Source organism: Nycticebus coucang, chromosome 23, assembly GCF_027406575.1.
Source record: "Nycticebus coucang isolate mNycCou1 chromosome 23, mNycCou1.pri, whole genome shotgun sequence".
NCBI classification, from domain to species: Eukaryota; Metazoa; Chordata; class Mammalia; order Primates; family Lorisidae; genus Nycticebus; species Nycticebus coucang.
Window position 1 is genome coordinate 7,385,781 of NC_069802.1, and position 20,098 is coordinate 7,405,878.

The window sequence follows — 20,098 nt, forward strand, 5'->3', positions numbered from 1 at the left end:
GCTTAAGGGATTCTCTTGCCTCAACCTCCTAAGTAGCTGGGACTACAGGCGCCCACCATAACACCAGCTATTTTTCTTTCTTTCTTTTTTTTTTTTGGTAGTTGTCATTGTTGTTTGTCAGGCCCAGGCCAGGTTCGAACCTGCCAGCCCCAGTGTATGTGGTGGGCGCCCTAACCACTGAGCATGGGGACCAAGCCCCCTCAAAAAATCTTTTAAGGATAGTTGTTAACTACTAACTCATAGTGCAGATGGTTCTCATACTTCTATCTTCCAAATGAGGGCCATAAAAACAGTGGATATCCAGAAGTCACAGAGATAAGGAAGAGCAACTTTTCACTATATTTCATTCTAGGGGAGCAGCTGGAAGTCCCTACCTTGACAAGTGAGTTTAGTTCCCTCGATGAACCAAACTTGCTTGGTTCACAGAGATGGGCTTTGTTCAACCAAAAGACCCAACACGTGGCAAGTTCTTTATATCAAGCAAATCAAAAGCCAATTCCAAACATAGGTGCTTGATTTCCAATTCGGTGAATATAATGGAGTGATACGTCCGTGTGGCTGTAATAGCACTGTTTATGCAGAGACAGAAAGACAGGGACGCCCGCACGTGTGCAGAACAGGACTCTCATTCCCATCTGGCTGATGATGTCTTATCTGTATGCACTCGGAGAAACATGCACTTTTCCATATGCCAAGAGGCAAGTGCGTACACAAATGCAGATGTATGCCATCCCTGAATACTGGTGAGAAAGACGGAGGAAAAGGGGGCATTAGAGAACCACCAAAGATGGAAGCAGGGCAAGCTGGAATAGAAAGGAGGGCATGGGATACTAAAAGGAGAACAAGAAGAAAAAAGAGCAGGAAAAAAAAGAGAATGAGCGAAACGACGTTTTCAAGAGAAAGAAAAAATAAGACAACATGGGAGAAGGTGGGTATGTGTGTTGGGCTCTGAGATCATTCTGTGCAGGTGGGAGTTTGAGTGTAGGCAGGAAAGCGTGGATGGGAACATACTCCCAGCAAAAGAGAAGAGCTGAAAGGCTCAATAAATTCAAGGGCTGCAAATGCAACTAAATCTCATGTACTAAATGTGGAGGCAGTGATCTAACAGTTTTTAAATACTTCAGTAACATCAGCAAACACTGTGCAACGTTGTCTTTGATCCAGATGTTGTTCTGGGTACATATATCAACTCAGAGTACTCCTGATGACTGTATGAAGTCGGCTCTACAACAAGTTTTATGCTGCAGCTAAGAAAACTAAGACATAGTAAGGCTAAGGAGTGTGTCCAAGGTTGCATAGTAAGTAGTAGAATTAGGATTTGCACCCTAGTGTTTAGAACCACTAAGCTCTTAACTACAACTCTCTGTTACATCTCATTTCCTTTTTAGGAATTATTGATTCTAATATGCATATGAAAGTACAGATGCTCATGTATTTTCTTAATAATTCATCGGGTTGTTCATTTATTCATTGATCTGTTCCTTCACTTATTCCACAAAAATTTCCTGAAAGGTTATACATGCCTGGTTATATCTGCACATGTGGGTAACTAACATGAGACTCCTGTCTTTAAGGAGCTCACAGTATAACAGGGTGAGTCCTGTGATCTGAAGGTTGATATCTCCTTAAAATTCTTATGTTGAAATCTTAACCCCTATGTGGGAAATGGGGATTTGCTCTGGTCATGGAAGAAGAGCCCGAAGGAATAGGCTTAGTCCTTATAAAAGAGGCCCCAGTCCATATAAAAGAGGCCCCAGGGCTCACCCTGTTCCACCTTGGGAGGACATGTCAAGAAGGCACCATCGATTAAAAACAAAGTGATCAAATGGAAGGTCAACCTTTGCAGAAGAACAAAAATCATTTTACCACAAGACACTTGCACCATAATGTTTATTGCAGCCCAGTTAACAATTGCCAAGATGTGGAAAAAAACCCAAGTATCCATCAACCCATGAATGGACTAACAAACTGTGGCATGTGTACACCATAGGGTACTATACAGCCTTAAGAAAAGATGGAGACTTTATAGCTTTTGTGTTTACTTGGATGGAGTTGAAACACATCATCTTAGTAAAGTATCCCTAGAATGGGGAAAAAAGTGTTCCATGTACTCAATACTAATATGAAACCAACATATAAATAATTACATGCCCACAGGAAAGAAAAAAACACAAGTATAATCTCCCACGGGGGAGGAGCGACGTGGGAGAGGGGAAGGGGGGAGGAAGGAGGGCAGTTGGGGGGAATGTGCACAATGTGAGGGTTTTTAGCACCCCCCCTTGGGGGAAGAGCTCAGTTACAACTTAAATTTTACCTTAGAATTGAAAATAATGTAACCTAAACATTTGTACCTTCATATTAATCTGAAATTTAAAGAAAGAAAAAGATAAAATTGTGCATTCAACCTTAAAAAAAAAAAAAAAAGAAGTGATCTTTCACCAGACATTGACTCTGCCAGTGCCTTGACTGTGGGCTTAAAAACTTCCAGTAGTGTTCAAAGAAAATTTATGTTGTTTAAAAGCTGCCCAGTTTATAGTATTTTGTTTTAGCAGCCCCAAATGACTGATGCAGTGTGATAGAAAAGTTAATAAACACGTTTAGTTGTATATTCTAGTTTTAATGTTAAATGCCTATGGTAAGTTCAGCAGGAATACAAAGGAAGGTCCAGCCAGTTTTATCTGGAAGGGAAAGAAATAGTTGATGGAGTCTGAAGCCTCAAGTGTTCACCAGGTAGACAGCATGAGAGTGGCATTCCGGCTGGAGAGGGTAAAGGGAACCCAACCCATACTGGCATGAAAGCCCTGGAGTTGGAATGAAATCTGAAGAGTCACATTTGTAGGGAGCATAGAGGAAAGATGATGCTTGAGACATGACTGCCGGTTCTGACTGCGTGTATGTGTACGCACACCCAGTGTGTGGCCACAGTGTGTGGGAAGAGCAGCTCCGAGGCTGCAGAGATATGCTGGGGTCAGATGTGACAGATGTTTGCAGCTTACATTACTATCAAGAAAGGATTTTAAATAATTAAGTGAGGGATATTTTCAAAATCAGTTCTAGAAAGACTCTTTTGTTTTACCCTGTGGAAGATAAACTGGAGTAAGCTGAGATCTAAGGCACAGACAGGTTTTAGTAGGCTCCAGCTTCCTGGTCCTGGGGCAGTCCAGGTGAAGACACGGATTTGCTACGGAGCTCATCAGAGACAGAATGAATGGACCAGATGATGAACAGATAGAGGTGCCTTCTCAGCAACAGCTGATGTGTGTGTGGTACTGGTGGTGTAGTTGAGAAAGAAAGAGGCTAGGATAGAGTGACTGTCAGTTTCAGGATTTCAGCAGGGGAAAGGTGAAAGAGAGAACACAGCCGTGAGATGCCTGTTGAGAAGATAAAGAGTCTACCCAGTCCCAGACGGTGACGGACAGAGACAGAGATTTGGGTGTTACTAGCATATATCAGAACTAAGACTGCCCAAGGTTAGGACTTTTTAAACTCTGGAATCAAGACTCCCAAATTGTATTCCAAAGTTCTTCACCCCACAAAGATCTGCAATTATTTATTGAGCATCTATGAGGAAGCCAGTCTGGCAATTACAGAAATTCTCTACCAAGGGTAAATGACCTATATTTAATATCATTCCTACCCTTAATAAATTCGGCATAACATCATTCACTTTCTCTTACAAATAATTGGTTTCTATTTTCCTTTACATGTCTCTTGGCCCTGAAATGTCCATAGTATTTTTAATTTATTTCTTCACAATGTATACCTTCTCTTTTTCTCAAGATGTAAGAGGTTTGATATGATAAATACTAACATTAAAATAATCCTTCAGTTGAGACCAATCTTATTCCATCTCAGATACTTGTAAGTGGGCTCAAATTAGGTGTCAGACTCCCTACATTTTCTAATTTTGTTGTTGTTATTGTTTTTGGCTTTTTCCACATAATACTGCATGATGAAATGTTATTACAATTAGTGTAGTAGTTAGGAATAAACAGCCTGGAGCCATATTGCTAAGATTCTACTTACGCTACCATCAAGACACCTTGAGTCAGCTTAGTCTTTTTCTTTCTTTTTTCCTTTAAACATTGTGTCATGAAATGCTTTGTGTGTGTCTAAAATTTCTCATCAGTAAAAAGGAATCAACAATAACCCAACTCTTACTTTTGAAGATTAAACAAGTTCATTCACACAAATATTTAGGATGGGATCTGAACTGTTATACAGGTGAAGACAAGACAGTACAGGTTTACTTTTATTACTTTCATTACTACGATTATTCTTTAAAGAATATTTCTTCAAGTAAATGTTGATTATGTAGCAGGTTTTCCTTCATTAACACACATTTTTCTTTTTAATTATGGAGTTTTTGGTTTAAATTACTAAAGCTTTATCTTTGTTTTGGAAAGCAAAGGAATAACCTAAAAATAATTTTTACCTATAATTTGACAAAAGACAAAAGAATTTCCTTACAAATTACTATGCATGTGTGTGAGAATGTAAATAGTTTTTAAAATCTCAGAAATCACCAGGATATCCTAAATGCTTGATATACTCAATTTACCAGCTGAATAAGGATTTATAAATTTTTTTTTGTACACAGAGTTACTAATGAACTATTTGAAGAAGGTAGTGTGCATGGTTTATTCAAGCCAGTATACACGATATATTTAGCTCTAATGAAATGCAACCTAAATATATTAATGTAAGAAGGTAGTTTTAGAATTATTTGTTTATATACTTAAAACTAGTTACTCCTGAATGGACTAGCAAATTGTGGTACATGTATACCATGGAATATTATGCAGCCTTAAAGAAAGATGGATATTTTACCTCTTTCATGTTTACATGGATGGAGCTGGAACATATTCTTTTTAGCAAAGTATCTCAAAAATTGAAGAAAAAGTATCCAATGTACTCAGCCCTACTATGAAGCTAATTTATAGCTTTCATATGAAGGCTGTAACCCAACTATAGCACAAGAATATGGGGAAAGGGCCAGGGAGGGGAAGGGAGGGGGGAGGGTAACACGGAGGGAGGGTAATGGGTGGGTGCATCTTAGAATGGGTACAGGTGAAACTTACTAAAGGCAGAATACAAATGTCTACATACAATAACTAAGAAAATGCCATGAAGGCTACGTTGAACAGTTTGATGAGAATATTTCAGAGTGTATATGAAACCAGCACATTGTACCCCTTGATTGCACTAATGTACACAGCTATGATTTAACAATAAAACAAACAAACAAACAAAAATACTAGCTACTCCTACTTTCCAGCTGTTCTTCTTTCAGAATCTTGTAGCCTATTCTTACACCTAAATACAACTTACAGGAAAAATGGAGCTTGACCAAGTGATCATTTTTAAGATTTGAGAATTGCCAAATGGGTGCTGGTTCCTTTCCTTTCCTTTCCTTTCTTCCCTTCTTTTCCTTTCCTTTCCTTTCCTTTTTCCTTCCCTCCTCTCCCCTCCCCTCCCCTTCACCTTCCCTCCTCTCCCCTTCTCTTCCTTTCCCTTCCCTTTCCTTTTCTTTCTTTCTTCCTTCCTCCCTCCTTTCTTTCTTTTTGTAATGCAGTGACATGTGAGAACAGACTCAGACTTATATTCTAAATACATTTTGAAATTAGTATTGCATTCGATAGGAAAAAATACAAGACAATATTTAATTCTGTGAAAACAGGGTAACCTGTGCTTCAGTTTTTAATTTTTCATAAACTTATATCCTCATAAAAATGAATGCATCATATAAAATGGTATGTAGTTGAAGTGTTCACAGATTTATTATATGAAATATTCATATTTTTAATAATTAAATATTGTGAGGTGCTGTTCTTGTTGAAGTAACCCTGATACTTTTCTGCAAGGTATGTAAAAATCACTGTGATCAAATTATGTAGTAATTAAGAGTAAATGCATTTTGTAGAAACATTTTGTTTAAATGCTATTCTTACTAAAATCCTCTTGTCTATTTTTGTTAGTTTGTACATATATTCATCCATTTATCTGCGTCTGTATAAATGCATATCTGTATGGTATATGTATGCTTACATACATATCATCTTATACAAAGCTTAAAGATTCATTAAGAACCATCGGCTGTATAAAGTAGCAGCTACCTGAAGCCATAGTACAAAGCCACACCCTGAAATGGAAAGTTTTACAAAATATCTGCTCGAAAACATGGAACAGTTTTTGGAAGAAATTTTAAAATTGTACAATATTGTGATGTATCAGTAAAGAAAAAAAAAATCACTGCTTAAGAGCAGTGCCTCTTAAGGTACTTGATAAAACCAAGATCCCTCAGTTCTTCATTTTTCTTTCGTTTTTTGGTCTCCATGTAGAAATGTCCTTAGGGCCTCAGATGGTGAGGATGGGGAATATATAAGAATTGACTACTAACCTCCCCTTCCATCTAATTTGTGGGAGTGCAATTTAAATAAGTTCAAACGAGAAGGTTCTGTACTGCCCAAGCCTTGGTGGGAACGGATTTAGTGGCAACCTATTAGCTGTCCATTCTTCCCCAGGATTGGCTGCCTAAGGACACTGCGGCCCCTGCGGCTCAAAGGGGTAGGGTGCTGCGGGTTCAAACCCAGCCCTGGCCAAAAACTGCAAACAAACAAAAACAAAACAAAACAAAAAGAGTGGGCAGTAAGAGCTTAGTCAGGACCCACACAGACTGGCTTTCAAATCTCGGGCAGTTAACCTGCACCCTCTCACAGAGGGGACAAGAAAATCAGGCTGGATTTGTCAGATGTTTAGGGAAGCTGGACAATCCTCCAAATTTCCAGACACATTGGCTGGCCTAGTAACACAGTGAAATATCAGTATAGATGCGGCCATAAAGGAGAGGTCTGCAGACTGCAATCAGCTTTTCCGATTTCCATTTCTCTTAACGTGCTTTTAAGTTTAAACCATAGTTATCCAATATTAGCAAAATTATAACACATTTTGTGTGGAAGAACTAAAATTCAGGACTTTAAGATAAAATGTAAAATAATCTAGTTTTTACTGTGGGTCTTTCTTTAGTAAATGCATATCCAAATCCGTGGACTCTTCTAAAATACACATAAAAAAGAAAATAAGTAAATGGGGAAAACCATCAAAAATAGTTTGAACTTTGGGAAGTGGGTTTTATGTCAATAAAATGACAAGTTTAGTAATGGCTTTACAGGAAAAAACTGATTTTTCAGAATATATCATTCCAATTGATAAAATGGAAAAAAACAATTAAAACCAAAATCTATAATTTGGTGTCATAATCCAGGAAAAAGACTATAGTGCTAAATATGAGAATAATATGTGAAATATATTCACAAAAATTGTGACATTTATAAAAGAGACTTTTATTTGGAGTACAGCAATTAAGGCTGGGAAGAAACTATCCATTGTTCAACGCCATTATCAAAATATAAACAATTTAGTAGTGGTATAGTACTACTTTACAATTTAGTAAAATGATAAAGATCTTAATGAAGATTGGCTCCCCGATATGGAAAACAGGAAAATACAGTAGAAAGTGACGTGTTCACTCCAACTGTAAGACGTTTGGATTCCCTGGTTGCAAGGTTTTAAATGGTATGCTTTTTACCTTTGTGAATTTCAATTAGGTTCTGCAATGGGCAAGCCAGGAAAAGAATATTAATGACAGAGGAGAAAGCTGGGTAGTGTTCCATTTTTCACAGAGCCAGCTAAATGAGAGAGCAAATGTTTGTTTAGATTGTAGCATAGTAAATGCTGATCCAGAAAGTGATGATTAATAGGTTAAAAGGGACAGCTCGAAATATTTACAATGTTAAGGTTTTACTCTCCTCACATAATCTTCAAAGCAAAGCTAAAATTTACTATAGGTGAGCAGTGCCTCTTAAGGTAGCTGCACCACCTAGGAAAAACATTTGAAATTTTGGTGCATAACTAAAAAAATTGAAGTGTTTGGCACATATTGACTCTGAATGTAAAAATGGCAGAAACCTATCAGCACACTTCTCTCTGTCTTTTATTCCTTTGAAGTGTCTAACGTTTATAACAACTTCTGGGAGAGATAAACAACGTCTCCGCTTTGCTTTAGTAGGACGTGCACGACATTTGTCTCCTATGAGGTACAGAAAGGAAAACGTGTCTCTCTCTTTTTTTTTGTTCAATGCGCACGTTTGGATTTTATCATCTCAGATAAAATAGAAGAGAAATGAGACAGATCAAACACAACAGCACTGAAAGTGTAGGATGGGAATAGAATCTCAAGTCTCTTTGCCAGAAAAAAAGCCCGGAAGGGGGAAGCCTCAGCCCTAATCCCCGCCCCCAGGAGGTGCGGAGGTAGGGGGAGCACATAGGTCCCTTTTTGCTCCGGGGTAATGTAAACTTTTTAGAGCTGTTGATTGAGTTTGATCACCTGATAAGGTAGCTGTCTGGGAAAAAGAGGTTGGGGAGGGACCGCTGACTGTGGACGGAGGGGGTTCCCTCGGTGTAATCTGCAAAGGGTCTTTCCCCTGACTAGCTCTGGGGAACTCTCCAACCCCGAAAGTGTAGAGGAGAAACCCGTCCTGGCCGCAGGAGTGTAGGAATGAGTGGGGTGTGAGGAGGGCTCAGGAAATCAAACAAACTTCCTGCCGATCCACGCCACATGCTCTCCCTCGGTCCCGCGTGGCTGCGCTGATGACTAAGTAACGGCGCGATCGTCCCCTCGCCCTGCGGCGGGAGCAGCGCCTCTTCACCTCGGCTCGGCAGCCACGTCGCTCTACAGCCCGGGGACTGGGGGGGACGGGCGGCAGGGCGCGGCCCCCGGGGTCTAGGGTCTCCCAGCCACTTCTCCTTCCCCACTGCACACCAACACCCACAGCAGCGGCCCCGGGACCTCCGGCCTCCCGGGAGCCCCCCGGGCGTCGCGTGGGCTCCGTTCCTCGGGCGCGGCGTGGGCGCGGGAGCGGCGTCTCCGAGCGCACCAGCGCCGACACCGCCCCGGGCTGCGCTGCAGCGATTGCTGCGAGGGCGGCGGTCGGTTAGCTGGGGTGGGGGCGGGGGAGGGGGCTCCCTGCGTTCCGGGGAACCTCGTCAACCCTCCTCCCGGGCCAGGCTCCTCCTCCTCCAGGCGCGGGGCTCGTGCCCGCCACCGCCGGCGCGCACCGCGCCTCCGCACGCCGCCTCCCCGCACCCGAGCTCCTGCCGTCTCTCCCCCTCCTTCTCCCCTCCCTCTCTTCCCCCTCCTCCTCTTCCTCGTCCTCCTCCTCCTCCTTCTCCTCCGCCCATCACGGCCACTACGAACGCCTTCGCCTCCTTCTACACCTCGCGCCGCCGCCGCCGCCGCCGCCGCCGCCGCTCCTCGCGCTCCCCGCGGCTCACACCAGCCCGTGGCTCCCCACTCTCGGCTGCAGCAGTCTCTCGCTCTCTCTCGCTCTCTCCTCTCTCAAGTTTTCTGTCTCTTCAGGATTAGGGCAAAGGGAGGAAAACACCGATTTCTGCTTGCTGTTTCAGGTAGGGTCGCACACGCCGGTCCCCGCGGGGACCCTTCCCGCTCGCCTCGCCTGGTGTGCATGCGTCTCTCCCCCACCCCGTCTCGGATGCTCCCCGGGAACCCAGGAGGATCGTTTCTCCCCCTTCTTCCCCCTGCCCGTTTAAAAAATAATTTCCATACTTATCACCAGAAGCATATTTGCAACTACAATGAACCCCAAGCGGCTGCCTGGCGGCGCGTTAGCCTGGCTCTCCCATAGTCTCCAACTTTGCACGCCGTGGTCGCCGCTGCCTTACTGGCCGGGTTGCTGGAGCCTCAGCTCCCTCTCATTGTGATCCTCGGCTCCGGAGCAGCTGTCAAACGCGTCATTTCGCAGCTCCTCATGCGAACCTGGCTTCCTCCAAGATGTGATCTTGGGCAACTGTGGGTGATCAAGAAAGGAGATTTTTATTTTATTGTATTTTATTTCAGTTATTTTATTTGTTAGGGGGAGGGAAGAAGTGAAGACGTGAGCACCACAGTTCACTGTAATGAAAAGAATAATTGAAAAAGTGGGCTGGCTGTCCCTGCTCGCCCCTTCCGCCGTGGCTGCGGGGGTGGTCTGGGTTGAGGGGGTTGTGGCATGAAGAACCCTCTCCTCTCTCCTCCCCTTTCCACTCTCCCCTCAAACCCAGGCTCTTCTCCTGCTCCTGTGTCAGTTTGGAATCCCGGGTGTTGTTATACGTGAGCACAAAACAGTGTTAGCTGGCCATGAGGCTGGGGGAAGTTCCTGGCATAGCAAGGTCTGATTACTTGGTCACCTTGATGTTAAAAAAGAAAAAAAAAAAAAAAAAAGGAGGAAAGAAAGAAATTCCCTTTCTCACTCTGCACTCAGCTCACTGGAGTAATCTCCAAAGCTTTAAATCCAATTCCTAAGTAAAAGGACGTTCGTTGGGGCTCCTTGGATAGTGGCACTGGAGGCGATTTTAAGTGTCTTTTGGTTTTCTTCTATGGCTTTGCAAAGAGCGCCGATGAAGACAAAACCGAACAGCCACAACATGCAGTTGCTGCTTCTTGTTCTCTTAGTGTGGGACCCTGCCAGGTGAGACCTTGGTTATTGTGTGTGACTCCTAATTCCAGGTAAAGGCGTGTTTCTGGAAGGCCATCAGTGCAGGGGTGGCTTTGAAGAATCTAGAGTGTTTTGAAGAATTATTTTTCAGAAAAAGGTTTGTACCAGGAAAGTGAACTGTGAAGTGACAGGGACTATAAAAAGTTCACTACTTCTTGTTTTCAGTGATAAAATAAAAAAGTGAACAGAAACGTTTTTCATACAAAAAAAATTCCCTAAAGAAGAGAATATTCTTTGCACGGCATATTCTAAGGAGGAATTGAACTGGTTAAGTTACATGTGCTTGTAATAATATCAGTATTCAGGAAGGAAGTCAAATAGAAAAGTACCAGCTTAAAGATTTGAGTGTTGACTTATTTTTTCTCTTTTCTTTATAATGGTCTTGAATTTTTTTTTTTTTTAGTCAACATAGAAAACCCAAGTGATGTGTGAGTCTTAAACCTCTAGGTGGAGGTAGTATACAACTTCAAAATCACAAACAATAAAACAAAAGCTTGATTTATTAATCAACTTTTTATATTATTAATTTAGAGATCTTTTATTCCTCAAATGGTTGCTGCCATAAGGAATACTTACTTCAAATGTATGATAAATTTTCTTTGCCCTATACAAACATGAAATTAATTTTTGTTGCTTTCAATAAATTTATCTTAGTTGTACAGTCTTTCCTGGTTTTCATCACCAGTGAACATCTTTTACTTACTGGATGTAGAGTATTATTTTCAAAATACCAGCAGACTTAAAATACATATTTCTTAAGAATGTTCTCATAACCATCCCTTTAAAAAAACAAGTTTTTATTATGCCTTTTTAATTTAATTTTTAATTTTCCTGTTCAATTAATGGTCAAAGTATAAAATTTTTTTTATAGAATTGAGGAGAAATTTATTGATACAGTCTCATTTTTAATTGGAAAGTACTTACTTGACAACTGCATATTGACAGAAAAAAATATGAAATGTGATTAAGAAACACTTTTGAGTGAAAATATCTGTTTAGAACTTTATGAACATCTTAGGGATTGGTTTTAAAATTAACTTAAGCAAGCAATATAAAAACTTTTGAGGCTACAGAGTACAAAGTAGTCTACTTATTTAATTTTTAAGTATTTATAGTCATATCAATGTTTTAATATTTGCTGCTAAAACAATATTTGTTTGAAGTTGGTGACTGACTTTTGATGTATTATGATTATTTTTAGCTACTAGTTCTGTAATCATTTAAATGCAAATGTACACTGTCAATTGTATTTTGTACAATGCACCTTGATCAGAATGTAATTACAATAATCTTTGATTGTGAAGGAGTGAACAATGCCTGATTAATTAATAATCATTGAAAATTCTCAGCACTTAACTGTATTTCTCTCTAGTAGTTTTTTGTTCTATATTTGACTGGTAATGCTTATGCCGGTATTTTATTCTATTATATAAATGATTCTTTTTTAGGGCCAGTAATTTAAATCTCTGAATCATTCTGAGAAAAAAAAATGGCAGTGAAAAGGGACATTTTGTTTTATACATTTAGTTTCTTCTGCACCAAATTGTTGGATGTCACAAAATCAGGTGGCTGGTTTTATGATGGAGAAAAATCAAAATTTCTAAACCCTTTCTGGTAGTATTTTAAGACCATTTGTTCTTTCTACAAATTTATCATCAAAAAGAAAGCATCTGGGCACTGTCATCTTTGCTTTACCCCTTACTGCTTCTCTCTGAGACCAGTTGGAGCTGAGTCTCTGCAGCTGTGCCTGTCACTGATGTTTCAGAGCCCACCTCCACCTCCTGGCTACAGTAGAGCCTGGCGCATAGCCAGAGGAGTTCCCCTGATATCTGTATTAAGCTTGGCCATTGGGTGGAGGTATACCCAAAGTAAGGAAATTATCCTGGTTTAAAAGAGAAAAAAGATAGAGAAAAAGAAACACATTTATGAGGGAGATAGAAAAATTTTATACCTCCGAGGAGGCAATTTATTTTACAACTAATATTCAAAACACCAAAGAGTATTGCAGGAGTCCATTTGATTACTGCACTTTTCTAACTGCACAATAGCACTATTAACAGTGTCTGCAGGGAAGAATCTGTGATCATAATACATTCTAGGGATGGATGTTTGAAAAAAAAAGGAAGAGTCCACATGGAATGCTAACTGAAAGAAAGCTCAAACAGTGTTAACCTCGAACTTGTGATAGTATACTATTTACTGTCTATTTTCAACTGCATGTTTATCTTCTCTGTACACATGCTGGTATTTATAGAAGTGAACAAAAGAAGGAAAATGGGTGACACTTAATAGCTTATGGAGCCTTAAATTTCAAATTAAGGAAGGAGAGCATGTTGGCATTTGCAAAACACACATATGAGATATATATATATATATATATATATATATATATATATATATCAGCTTACAAAATTATCTGTTTAGGTTGGTTCTGGCTAACATCCAAGAAGATGAAGCTAAAAATAACATCACCATCTTTACAAGAATTCTAGACAGACTTCTGGATGGCTATGATAATCGGCTTAGACCAGGACTGGGAGGTAAAAATAGTTTTCCTTTTTTTAAACTTTCATAAAATAATGCCTTTCAAGTTAAGAGTAATATTCCTATTTTAATATATTTTATATATGAATGCATTGATATTTATTGAAGATAGTAGATAATAGAAAGTATAATATATGAAATAAACATTATCTTTGATTCCTTTTATATACACATATGTATTTAAGATACCTTTCATAGAATGCCTAAAGGTATATGGAGCCCAGACTTCCTGTAAGAAATTTTTTAATTACTTTATTTTTAATGGCTAAGTTTTTTAAACATAGCATATTAAAGTCTAACATTATTGAGCAGATATACTTGTATAATATCTTTGATGATTCTCTCACAACAGTTTATATATGCAGGAATAAGGAACAGAAAAATATAAAAGACTGTCTAGGTTGAAATGTAACAGAAACACTTTTTAGGATTCTATGATATTTCTTCACACATGCCTCTGATATTTTAAACTAAGGCACAAGTTTGGCCTTCTTGTAACTTTTCAAAACGTTTTAGATACATATTATGTATAGGCATAATTATGCCTAAATTATTGGATTGTGGTACAGTTTGGTTTCAATTTTGGACGTTAATTTTCAACTCAGAAAAAGAAGTCCATTTTCATCAAAAAAGTAAAGGAAATTGGGGTAGGATAATTGGTTAAATTTTAATTATCACATTTATCACATGTATTTTTCATAATTATTAAGACTTTTGCTTTCAATATTAATACAAACTTAAGACACATTAGTTGGACCCTTTACACTAATCAAGGATTCATATAGTTAGCCTGGTTGTTAAAAGATTAAGTTGCTAAGACACATTAGTTGGACCCTTTACACTAATCAAGGATTCATATAGTTAGCCTGGTTGTTAAAAGATTAAGTTGCTTGAAAAGATGTGTATTGACCAGAGCCCTGAACATTTATGCAAATAACTCCTTTGAAAAATATAAGTGGTTGTCAATTTTATATACATCTTTGGAAATTGTATGGTTTGAATTGTTCAGGAGTAAGAAAAAGTTAGAAGAGACCCAACTTATTAAACAATGCGCCATGTATTTGCTATTAGTTTTTGACTCAAATACCCTGCATTTTAAGAGAGAACTCCCAGGAAGGAATTACAGATGTTCTAGCCATAGACTTTAATATTTTAAATAAATTATGTGCTGTCCAAAACGATCTTAAAATATTCAAGCTAGACTGTAAACTTTGTCTCTTTGAGTTTTCATGAGGAACAGTTACCCTCTGCGTGTCTGATTGTGTAGTAGAAACTACCTGTATAAAGACTTAAGTATTGCCATGATCTCTTTATATTTCCTTTTAACATCTCTTGCATCCTTTTTATTCCATTGCTTACACTAACGTAGAGATTTCTCTACCTTGTTATGTGGTTTAATGCAAGATACTAAGTGGCTTTTCTTGTCTTACCATCTTCCCTGACCTTCTGATATTGAACATGTACTAATATCTCATAGTCAGATTAGTCTGCTTTTAGTTTTAAAATCCTTTTCATATGTTACTCTGCTCTCGATCTAATGCTTTCTGTGGTTCTCCACTGCGTTTGGTGGTGAGGCACAGTGGGAAGAACATCGGTCTTGGTGGCACACAGATCTGAACGGGAGTTCTGCTCCACACACACGCGTGCCTTGGGAGATAATGCAAAACGGCCGAGACACACCTAGCTTTCCACCTGATAGTGTTGTTGCTGGGATTGCACAAAGAAAAAGTGTACACAAAACACGTGCTACATACTAGCTGTTCAACAATGATCAATTCTTTCCCTTCTTCCTTTGTTTCCTGACTTAACCAGTTTTTCCACACTCTGATCCACTGGCCTCATTTGCTACTTCACCTCACCTCTCACTCATCCAGCACTTCATATGCTTCTGTTCATTTTCTCTTGTGAATTCTTTTCTATCTGTTCCCTTGGCCTTTCTGTGTGATCCCCTTCACCTGGAATGGTTTTTTTTTTTAGTTCTCTCTGCTGATCTAAACCTTGCCTTTCCTGTAAAAATCATGCCCCCTGGGTGAAGGGCTCCACTGAAACTTGCACTTTACCTTGGAAGTGAGAACAATGTAACCTAAAAATTTGTACCTTCATATATTAACTTGAAATTAAGAAAAAAATCATCACAACACTGAGTCTCTTTAGTAAAGTTCTTTCTTAACTGAATCGAAGTACCCGGATTCATTTCTCTCTTGTTGAGTTTGGTTTTTAGCAGTTGGCTCTCTATCTCATTTTGTACTTATTATGGGCTATCTTGTATGATTTATGACATTTTTATGTGTCTCTTGTTACCTTAATAAGATTGTAAGCCCACCGAGTATCACAAATCCTCTGTTCTTTCAGCAGCTAAATATCGATTTGCATATTGTGGCCATAAATAAATGCTGATATGTGATTAATTTTTCTTTGAACAGTTAATCATCTCGAAAATGGGACTACTTATCTCTGGCTGACCTGGTAGTGAGGAATGTTAGGTGGGACATTGAGCTAAGTTATGCTGCAGGAGAGTAATGTGACTTAGTGCAGAGGAGCTGGCTGTAGACTGTGAAGATTTAGGTAAAATCCCATCTCTGATACTTAGGAATTGTTTGTGAACTTTCATACCTAGCTTTTCTGGAGCCAGACTTGTCATCTATAAAATGGGATTTCTAATGCCATTCTGTGAGTTTTTGATGAGTATTAGATGTGATAGATGCAGTGTATTCAGCAAGGCAACGTAGTGTTTACTAGACAGTTAAGAAATGACAATAACTGAAGACTGTGAATAACTTTCTAAATGTACCCTGTAAATTTGCATTGTGTATACCTCTGTATTCAAAATTCTCAGCCTGAATGTGCATTGGTCAATTTGAATAGAAAGTTCAGGGAAATTACCTGCGTCATTATGTCCCCGTAACTAATAGTTAGGGAAAATGAGTTTGATTTAATTTTAATATATCAAACTGAAAATCTCTATTGATGGATAATCTGGTTAACTAATCTTACTATATTTTCTCTTCATAAATTTAATATAAATGAGTACTTAGGAAAGAGGAAACCGTTTTGAACTGTGAATTAGAAAAATTGTTTTCTTTCAGCTGTCTCTCCTACTCACTAGGTGTTGCCCCAGACAAGTTACTTAGACATTGTAAGACTTGATATTTTCTGTGGGAAAATGGGAGTAATAGTATTTTGTTCTGAGAGGAGGAGAGTCTGTTATGAGTCATGAATATGGCAAAGATTATATAACGAGTGATAAAAATTTTAAGGTATTTAATGATTAATAATAGATCCCTTTAAAAATTTAAGTCAGATTATGCCCCTCAAATGTTCAAAGCCCTGCATGGTGCCCCATTCGTTTATAACAAAAGCTGAATTTTTTGTGTCGGCCTACAAGGCCTTCCTTGATCTGTCCCCCCTTTCTTTGGCCTCACCTTACACAATTCTCCTTGCTAACACTGCTTCAGTCACGTCAGCTTCCTTATTGTCACCAGGATGATCTGTGGGGCCTTTTCTGTCTGGCTGTTTCCTCTTTCCTGGGATATCAATTGATCTAACCTTTTCAATGAAGCCCATCTTGACTGACCTAATAAATACTCCTACCTATGTACACCCCCAGCAGTCCTGATGCCTTTTACTCAGCTTCATTTTTTTGTTTTCATAAAGCATTCATTTTTAATATACAAGAATGGTTATTTATTAAGTTATTACCCTGCTTATTTTTGCCTCTTTTGCTAGAAGATGGGCTGTATGACTTCAAGGATTTTTTACCATTTTGTTCCTCAGTTCCCTGGTATCTATCTTCAGCATCGGGAACAGTTCCTGACATGTAGAAGGCCCTCATCTAAATATCTTTTCAATAAAGTTCAACTTTTAGTAATTCATTGAACAATGTATTAGTGTGCTTTCATGAAAATAATAAACTGTAGAACTTACCTATCTTCAAAATCAGTGAAATAATTACCACGCTAGCCTCGCACTACTGACATCTGCATATTTAGGGTTGATTTTTTGGATGAATTGAAACAATTAGGTGGATTCCTCAAACTCCTGACTTATGTTACCTGTGATTCTGCAGTGAGCTAAACTCTGTGTGATTTGGGGATGATTCATTTGTCCCATCTGTGACTACTTTACTCATCTGTGAAATGAGAGGAGGGATTCTGTTGGGATATTTTGTGTTTAAAATCTTAAGAAAGTATAGTATGACATGTACTTGATAGGTATTAGTATTGTTAGGAATAGCAAAGTTAAGTTCTTCACCGAGAATATTATCTTGGGAACTAATATTCTCTGAAAACACGTTAAGAAAATATTGGTATGCCTTATGCATTTGGTAGTCTTACTTAATTGTGGGTGTGGATGCTTGAGATGGGTTTGCCTTGAAAAATTATCTACCAGGAGCATGCGCACAGTTTAGGTAGAACTAATGACGGAACCAAGTTTTCATCTTGGCTTCATTTGACTATTGGTGCTAACGTTTGGGGGTGGTACCAACCTTGGATTTTGACATTTAATAAGAGGCATTCAGAATGTTGAATGACTAAAAGGAGCAACATTTGTTTTTTGGACAAATTTTATAAGGTCATTGGAAAAATGAATGTGTAGACAGGACTCACATATTTATGACAGCTAACATCCACAGCGTTCAACAGTGACAACTATTAGAAATGACAAGCCTTGGAATCTAAATTATAATTCAGTCTGAAAAATCTAGATTGAGTACTCAACTGCATTTTGAAGAGCTGTTTCAAGGAGGCTGTTTAGAGAGAATCTCTGCACCCTCCCCACCGGGCACTCCTGTTTTATGCTCTGAAACCTTGAAAAAGCTTTTTGCTCAAAGTCCTGAAAAAAAATTATGGTCTCATCATAGACTTACGGTCTGACAGTCTCCAACTTCACTCTTGTATGTTTATCTTCAGGCTGTAGAGAGATGTATGATAACATGTTTCCCTGGCTTTCATTACTCTCAAATTCATAAAAAATGAAATATAGGCTATTCAGTGGGAACAAATAAATACAGAAAAGTATACTCTTTCCCAGAACCTCAGAGAGATCCTGACCTTAAAAGAGCATTGTATTACTTCATAAAATAATTGCTAAGCTCAGTGCCCGCTTCAGATTTTGAATTCTGTTGCTCCCATGTTTTCACTGCATTGCTTTTAGCAGCCTCTTCTTGCTTTGGTTTCTTTCTTTGTAAAATGGTGACAAAATCATGTAATTTACTGGTTTGTTAGGGGTTTATTTTATTTTTTACATATAATGGGCAGTGGCAAAAAGGAGTATAAACTTTGTAGGTGATATTATTATTATTGTTATTTTTGGTCCTAAGCCTACTTCTACTAAAAATATATAGAAAATTATCAGTCAGGGTTATCCTGAATTTATAAAAGCTTTGACTTCTAAGACAATAATAAGCTTAGAGTGCATATCATGCAGTTTTAAAGAAAGGAGATGCTTGTGTGTTTCTTATATATTCAGGCACATTTTTGTCTGTGTGCAAAATTTCTGAAAAGAAAATCAGAAACAAAATAAAGATGGGTATTTATTGTTCTTCATAATTATTATCATGACATGCAACAATTTGGCATCAGTTCATGATAATGAATTTGCCTATAGAGGCAAAGTTGTACTTGCAGAATACGAACTCATCATATGTCATAGATGATGATTTTGGGGATGCAAAGTTGAAAGCATGTCCGTCAACCTAGCCTGGAGCGTCTGGGTCTTGCACCTGTAGAGTGTACACTCAATGCTCCATAGCGTCACACTGGTCTTTAAGTCAAGAGCAGGGGTGGAGGCATCAAGAGGGACAGAACACACTAAGAAAGTCTGAAACTTCCATATATAGAATTAAGGGGGTAAAGGGAAGAAAGAGGCAGGGAGGTTGCAAGATGAGTAGAAAAAAAGAGATTGCTCAGCTGTTGCGTAGTTCTGGCCTCAGATCAAGGCAGGGTGAACTCCAGATGTTGTTGTCTCCGCTTCTTCAAAAGCTGCGATGTTTGTCATGGTCCTCCTAGCTCAGGTGGCTGCGGTTGAGGCTTGTACTCCTACAGAGGCATGAGGCCCCGGGGACTCCAGTCCCCCTTCCCTTCTGATTCCGACTTCTGGGTTCTCCAAACGTTCCCGGAATAGGATGACCTTCAGAATAAGCCTTTGGCACAAGAGGGTTTCAGAGTCTTTTTCGCGCTCTGCCCCAGATCTGCCTTCTTGAGTCTGCTAAAGGTCGCAGAGAACACTGACTTTGATTATTTCCTAAGTGAGAAAATGGAAATACATTGGGAAGATTTTACACAGGTGTGTAACTAGCTTTTGATAAAAGTGTAAATGACATATCAAGTCATTTTGTCATTTCTTATTTGTTTAAAATTACTTTGCGGGAGGCATGAAACAGAAAGCAGAGAGGCACGGCCCTCCTGAGGGGCGCGCGCAGGGAAGCTGGAGACTGGACAAGTCAGTTCCTTTCCTCTGTCCCGGGGCTGCCCCGCTTCCCTCCACCGACCGTGCAGAGAATGAACTGATCAACTCCATCCCGGTGCAGGCGGGCTTCGAGTAGAAGCATGCTCGTGTTGCGTGCAGTTTTGTGATTCTCGTTAATATTTTTAGGCATGACTAACGTGCATCTTAGTGTTTTTTTTCACACTCTCAGTGATGCTGTGTGCTGCTGGCCTGGTCACCGCTGCAGAATGGCACAGACGGGCTTCTTCCGAAAGAGTGAGAGTGAGAAAGTTTTGCAGACCTTTTTCTCAGTCTGTGATTTAGACTAGATAGACAGCTATTTAACTGGATGAACAGACTATTTTATAGGAAAGGCAGACTGAGCCTATGACGGCACTGGTATAATTCAAGATAATGTCATGAAGGTGCCTGGCCCAGAAAATACTACTGATGTTTTAATGAACTCACACGAGGGCTTTCTTTTCACCTTAAAACATTTTTGGTTAATGATTGTTATTAAAAACATGCTGTCCTCGGTCATAATTTTTAGGGATAGTCATTTTAGTTCTTTCAGG

The 20,098-nt window shown here is 39.2% G+C and overlaps 1 protein-coding gene across 5 annotated transcripts in view; it reads left to right on the forward strand.

Moving 5' to 3' along the window:
• The first annotated feature begins 9,161 nt into the window (after positions 1-9,161).
• The window catches only part of GABRA2 (gamma-aminobutyric acid type A receptor subunit alpha2), a 168,646-nt gene continuing 157,709 nt past the window's right edge, over positions 9,162-20,098 (forward strand). For 4 of the 5 annotated variants that reach the window (XM_053578071.1, XM_053578070.1, XM_053578073.1 and 1 more), the window contains exons 1-3: positions 9,162-9,465; positions 10,449-10,526; positions 12,978-13,093. In XM_053578071.1, the coding sequence (XP_053434046.1) occupies positions 10,456-10,526; positions 12,978-13,093 (187 nt within the window). In that variant the 5' untranslated portion in view covers positions 9,162-9,465; positions 10,449-10,455. Of the gene's footprint in view, positions 9,466-10,448; positions 10,527-12,977; positions 13,094-20,098 lie in introns of those variants that run through there. The other variant, XM_053578072.1, reaches the window with a different exon arrangement.